The sequence below is a fragment of the Clupea harengus genome, chromosome 24, assembly GCF_900700415.2.
Source record: "Clupea harengus chromosome 24, Ch_v2.0.2, whole genome shotgun sequence".
Classification (NCBI taxonomy): domain Eukaryota; kingdom Metazoa; phylum Chordata; class Actinopteri; order Clupeiformes; family Clupeidae; genus Clupea; species Clupea harengus.
In genome coordinates, this window is record NC_045175.1 from 6988779 (window position 1) to 6995758 (window position 6980).

The 6980-nt window shown below is 40.5% G+C and overlaps 1 protein-coding gene across 1 annotated transcript; it reads left to right on the forward strand.

The window, feature by feature from the left end:
• Positions 1-3802: 3802 nt before the first annotated feature.
• On the forward strand, positions 3803-6733 carry foxg1b (forkhead box G1b). The gene has a single exon (XM_031562497.2). It carries the CDS (start codon positions 4467-4469, stop codon positions 5547-5549), a length of 1083 nt encoding a protein of 360 aa, XP_031418357.1. The 5' UTR covers positions 3803-4466; the 3' UTR covers positions 5550-6733.
• Positions 6734-6980: the final 247 nt, after the last annotated feature.

A 6980-nucleotide genomic window follows, 5' to 3' on the forward strand; every position in this document is an offset into this window, starting at 1 on the left:
CATTTTCAGAATAGTATTTATTTATTGCCAAGTAGGTTTACACCTACCTGGAATATGTTCTGGTGTATAGGTGCATACAGTGAACATAAAACATACAAACACAATAAGTACTACACATAACATAAAAACATAAAAACACACTAAGTACTACACATGAGAGAAGTACTTCAGATAAAACACAGTATATAGGATACAATATATATATAAAAGTATATTAGAGGTCAAATGCAAAAAGCAGGGCAGGAGTGCAAAAGTGAATGTACAATGTGCAGTGTGCAATGTATGTCTTATTGCTTTAACCACCAGTTCGACAAAGTTTTAACGATTGTTACAATACTTGAGCGGCAAATAGTGAAATAGTATGTTAGATGTTCCCAACTGACATCCGAATCAACTGATCAACTAACGCCAGAACAGGTATCGAGCTCACTAGGGCTGCTCAAAAGTTTCGTGGGCTATCGGCCCACTTAGACCTACTTAACTTAAATAATCATTCCCTCGAATATTATTAAGCCCCAAAAGGTTCAATTCTTCTACTTAATTTTAACCCTTGCGATCCTGGGTGAAATGTGTTCATTTACGTAAGCTTGTAGTGACGCATTGTAAAACACAAAAAAAGTAAACAAACAATAAAAAAACCCGAATAAAAGAACAGGCCTAAAATAAGTCATTGTTAACTTGTCATGTCAGATACAAACGTCTTACATTTTTATTTAAAAGTCAGTTTTGGAATATCCCCATGCTACTTCAAACAAAATTCGATTTTATAAATGCTTCACATAGGTCTTGTTTGATTTTCTGTTGCGCTACAAATGTTTTTTTTTTTTTTTTTTTTTACATGGTTTGAGCTAACGGCAATGTCATATGTGTAATTGTTTAGCAATTGCATCCTCTATTGAAATACTTTGCAAGAGTTAAAATATGCCAGCTACATGTTTTCAGTTAAATGACTCTGCTCTGTTTCAAAATTTGCTGATTGAATGCAAAGTGTGCTTAATAATTCGACGGATACATGAAGACCTGGTCAATAGTATACATTTTTATATATTAAAACCGAAAGCGCAATTTATTTGTCTTGATTCGTTAAGGGGTATGTTTTTGAAATGTTAATAAGTACTCAAATGAATAGGCCTACTAATGCACCAAACAACAGGAGCATAATATATTCGTTTCACTGTCGGGTGTACCTTAAAAAGAATAAGGATAAAACTACTACAATTATTAAAAAAATATTACGCTGTTATGCGGAACGCAGTTGTACATAATTAACGAAATTGCATTGACTATAGGCCTACTGATAATATAACTAATAGCCACTACTAATGAGTTGGGAAAAGATAAATCAGGAAAATCATATTTTTTTGCATTCCACAGTAGCCCATTTAATATCAATGTGGCTATTACACAGGCTACCTGTGTCCATTTTTATATTTTCATTCATGGGCAGTGGCGCAAAAAGCGTGAAACGTCTTTGTCATCCATGTATCTTTTACTTTTTGTTGAAAATTTGACACATACTGTATCGTAAAAATAGCCTACATCACGGACAAGAATGTGTAGGCTAGTAACCTATAGGTTGCCCTGTCATCGGTGACGGGTTGCAGAATAGAAAAGGAAAAGACACAACGAGAATGTATGAAACAAGTGTATGTGGATGAATGATAACAGGTAGGGTTTAAAGTAGACTACTAATGTTATTTCAATGGAAAGTCCAACATTTTATTCAGACTAACAATTATCTAAGTTTACACTGAAATTTGCTGTTGTCTCTTAATGGCTTAATTAAGATGTTGGTCGAATGCCAATGCTTCATCAGAAGGTGCTCAGACGACAAAATATAACGGGGAGACGTCCTATTTTATGGTTTCTCGTTTGCTATTCCTCGTTATGAAATCCATTCTGTTAGCGAGCTTCCCACAAACAGAATGTCTGTTTCTCTGCAAGTTCAGTCTTGGCTTGGTCGAACGAGCTTGCCTGAAACTTCCATGAATCAGAAACGCCATAGTGGTCAGTGAAATACAGTTGTTAACGTCTCACAGTTGTTGAAGAGTTAAAGTGGAATGTCTTTGTACAATCCACTTATTTCACAGCCGAAGGCGGAGATGCTCCATGGGGTCACTGAGTGCAGTGCTTGTCATAATGACCATTTCTTCTCTCCCCTGTTATTCCTCTCCTTTTCCATGTCTCTTCCTAACACAGGACGTAAACGACTTAAGGGACGCGGGCAACTGTTTGGTAAGGCCCAGGAGAATGTGACGGCCCACTAGAATCTGAAATCTGAGGGTATTCGGGCTCTCGGGCTCTCTTCGCAGCCTTTTAAATTCAAACTGTCAAAACAGCTTAGTTGACAGCTCAGTCAGAAAAAGATCACACGCGTTTTAACAAATTGCCGTTGATGGGCAGGGAGAAAAGAACAAGAGAAGAGAGCAGGTGGAAGGTGGAAGTACTTAAAACAGTTGTAAAAGGTTAGTTCAATTATTTCAAAATAATATTAAAGTAAATTCAGTTGTGAAGTTGTTAAATAATGTTTGGATAATGATTTCAGTCCATGGTGAAAATAATAGACTAGAAGAGTGATACTTGACAGAAAATAAAACATAGCCTACTTAGAAATGGGTATACATTAAAAAACAGTAATAAGGTCTTTCTAAAGTAGGGCCTGCGAGAAAGGCAGGATGCACCTCTTGATGCCCAGTATACCTATGTTGCAGCCTGCCATTGAGAGACAATACGATGAAATCTCCCATTTACGTGTTGTATTCTTAATAGTTGTATTGTTTTGGCACTATAAAAATAAAATTGAATTTAATTGAATTAACACATTTTCCTCTTTCCTCTACATTTTTTTTCTTGTTAATCATCATTAGTTTGCAGTTATAGATGCTATAAATTATCATTCTGCTGTTTGGCCATTGTGTGTTTAGTCATGCTAGTAAAGCAACCTTGAATTTGGACTACATAGGCTAATAAAGAACCTCGCCAATATTGGTGTTGCATACCCTTAATAAATATTGAATTACGTCCCTGTGAATGGGAATTGTGACTTGAGCTATCTGACCAATAACAACACAGAAATGAATTGGCCAATAACAAAGCAGATTTGGTTCACAAATACTTCCAGGAGAAACGCAGCAATACTTGTAAAACAGGAATGAATAGCATTTAGGTGCACCTTGCCATTGAAACCAACAGGTTGTAAGGGGATTTTTGCTTATTAGTTGTATTTGGATTGGTTGATGCTTTGTGTAAAAGCAATAGGCTGCAATGCAATACCAAATTATATAATGATATCATAACAGAAGTCATAAAAATGAAAAACTGTACAGGAGTTTTGGCTAAGTAAATTCGAGCTTGGCTGTCAACACCTCTCTCTCTCTCTCTCTCTCTCTCTCTCTCTATATATATATATATATATATATATATATCTTTCTCTCTCTCCCTCTCTCTCTCTCACTCTCTGTTTGCGTGCGTGCGCGTGTGTGAGTGTGTGTCTGGGTACTGGAGGGAGTGGAGAGAAGCAACACAGTTATATAAATCCATACCGAATTAATGGAACACTTCTCTACTAAGGCGGGAAAATATGTAATATTATTGTTATAAGGATACTTTGGAACACCACTTCGATACATTTATAATCCCATAGGGATGTTAATGTTGTCAGTGGCTTTAGCTATTAACCATTTTGATGTGAAATTGATGCAGAAATGAAGTAACGTGCGCCTGTCGGCTCTGCTGTTACTGCTTGATCAGAGGTCGGATAACACCAACCTAACACTGGAGGCGCCCTAATCCGAATAATTCACTCGCTGGATGTTAGTATTGTTGGTTGAATCATGGTGCCTTTCTAACCCTCTCAAGTTGCTATAAGAGGTATTTTCTCTTGTATGGCAAAGTATTGGTCGCGTGAAATCTCCAGTTGGTGCGTTTGAAGTTACTCTCTTTCCCTGATATCCGTCATATTTTTTTTTTTATCAATGACCCTGTTTTGTCAATTAGGTGAATAGTAACACATGTGACCTTTCAACTGCGCGTTTTCTGTTTTGCTGATTTCGCTGCAACACAGGTAGTGGCACACCACGTCCACCCCTTGTTCGAGCCTACGTAGGCGCTGACGCAAGCACGCTATATCAGACTTCAGTTGGAGAGCATCGCGCGCCTTCACTAGCAGTCTACTATGGAGAGCGACGCGCTAAGTGGTGGTCACGGCGGGGAGCTCTGTTGACAATTGTCCTATACTTTTTTTTCCTTCGTCCGCAGCAAGTTAGGAGCTCCTCCCCTCTAAATGAGGTAAGCCGGGTAAGACGGAGCCTCCTTAATTACTAATATCTCGAGTCCAAACGACGCGTCCCTTGTCCTAGAAGCCCCGTCATGCATGCAGTGTCTCGATCCGATCGCGTCTGACCTTTTTCCCCTTTTCAAGTACCGAAAGAGGGGGAGACGGCCCCCCTTTTTGGTTTTCGCCGGGCATGGGAGATCAGAGGGAGCCGACAATGGTGCAGAAGTCCACTTCGTTCAGCATCAAGAGCCTGCTGCTCCCGTCGAGGTATGACAGCCCGGACGCAGGAGTCTCCGAAGAGAAAAGCGTCCCAGCTTCGGACTCAGAGAAATCACCGGAACCGGCGGACATGGAGCCTAAGACTTTGGGTCAGGAACCACCACCGCAACCCTCTGCACCTTCGCGGGACGAGGAAGAGGGGAGCACAGAGCAGCCCGCAAAGCAAGGCAAGAATGGGAAATTAGACAAGCCCCCGTTCAGCTACAATGCGCTCATCATGATGGCCATCAGACAGAGTCCCGAAAAGCGACTCACGCTCAATGGCATCTACGAGTTTATCATGAAGAACTTCCCTTACTACCGTGAGCACAAACAAGGATGGCAGAACTCCATACGGCACAACCTGAGCCTCAATAAATGTTTTGTGAAGGTGCCACGACATTACGACGACCCAGGCAAGGGAAACTACTGGATGCTGGACCCGTCTAGTGACGACGTCTTCATCGGCGGGACGACTGGGAAGCTTCGTCGTCGCTCGGCAACCTCCAGGGGTAAACTGGTCATGAAGAGAGGTCTCCGTTTCGCGCCCCTCGGTCTGGGCTTAGGCGAGCGGCCGAGCAACCCTCTGTACTGGCAACTATCCCCATTTTTACCTCTCCATCCCCCGCACTATAATGGATCTACCCACGGATTTCTAAACCAAGGACACGGGTACGGCTCCCTGTTGCCCGGTGTCGACGCGCTAGGCAACGGGGACGTCTCTCGTCAAATTCTCGGGAGCTCGAGTGGGAGTCTCAACCTATCAAACGGATACGGGGTCGCCTCTCCTCAGGCTGCAGGTTTGCTCTCTGGGCACAATGGATATTACGTTCCGGGACAACAAGCACAGTCTCTGCAAAGCGGACCAGGGTACGGCATCTCCAGCTCACCACCCACCCTTATATCGGACTCGCTACGGACTACCCTCCCTTCTTTCTCCCCGACGCTGTCCAGTGGATTTTCTGGGGTCTTGTCACAGCACAAGAGGGTCGCGCCCAATTCTTTCTTGAGCTAAGCTCGCTTTCGGGCGTGTACTGTAAACTTTCCCTTCTTGAAAGTCCTTGACACTGCCTCCCTCTCTATAGCGCAACGAAACAAATGCAACCTCCTCTTTTTTGCATTCAACAAGGACTATAAATTCTAATGTATATAAGGGAACCTGATTTTGAATTATTTCTTAGATTAACATCATGCCAAAGGCAATACTATGTTTTTACTACTGTTGTTATTTATAGGTTGAGCGTTTTAATTTATGTTTTTTTATTTATTGAACTGTACACTTGTTTTTTTTTTCTCTATCCATATGAAACACCATGTTTGGTTAAATGGATCAGACTTTGTCGTAATTATTCTGTTAAGTTTTCTTTTTTGAAATGTATACAATGTTCCCCAAATGCTGCGCCTTATCGACTGCAAATGTTCTATAAGAGACACGGACAGAGGAAAAAAAAGAGAAAGACGTCTACATAGAGAAGAGTTCAGCACATTGAAATGGACCACTCATATATGAAAAATAAGGAGATTTACTTTGAATACATTTTCCTACATTTTATGAAGACTACTGTACTGAGTATTTTTGGATGAAATTGTACTGGCTACTCTAAAACCTGTTTGGGACACTAGACGTAGCAGCAGAACGGGTATTTGTTAAGATCATGTAGTACAGACAAGTTTGACCCTATACACAAGTGCTCAGGATCAACCTTTTGACCCGTCATCACTAGCATACATGATCTCTGGTCAAGCCAGTGCCATGTAGGCCAACAGTGAGATTGCCTCAACCTGGCCCTATACAGCCATAATTTGCTGAGGCTTGCACTACAATTCTATGCATATAATTGACATTCCCCATGCACTCACGGATATATTTTATTATATTCATTGCTAATATGAGTATTATTGCTGTTCCAGAAATGTTGGCCGGTCGTCAGAGTTATCGACACGCCAAGCACAGTAATTCCCGGCGTTTTTTGGGGTTGCGCCGTGTTTTCAGGTGGCATGGACGTTACTTTGATCTTTAAAGCAATGCGAATTTCATACATGTCACATGAAGTGTTTGCACTTTTAGTTTATATAGGCCTAGTGATTTACAAATGTGAGACGTTCGTACTAGTTTGCTGTTTCATTTGTTTGTTTCTGTAAATTCAATTTGAAATCGATAAAATGGCAAAATAAAGTATTGTAATATTTCCTTACAAAGAATGTCACAATGTCTTCAAAGTAGAAGTTGTATGCTGATCAAAGGATCCTTTGCATATGTTTCCAATCACAGTTCACAGACTCATAGAGAGCATTTTACCCCCAAAATAAAAAGGCCTGCGTTAAACAATCATGTAAATGTCGTCTTCCGAACAGAATTAATGATTGAAATTAAAATCAAGTATTTAAGAAAAAAATACAGACATTGCTGTTCAAACTGCCCTTTGATTTTTTCTAAAATGAATTA

Coding starts and splice junctions, on each gene's coding strand:
- foxg1b (XM_031562497.2), top strand. CDS start 4,467: ATGGGAGATCAGAGGGAGCCGACAATGGTGCAGAAGTCCACTTCGTTC.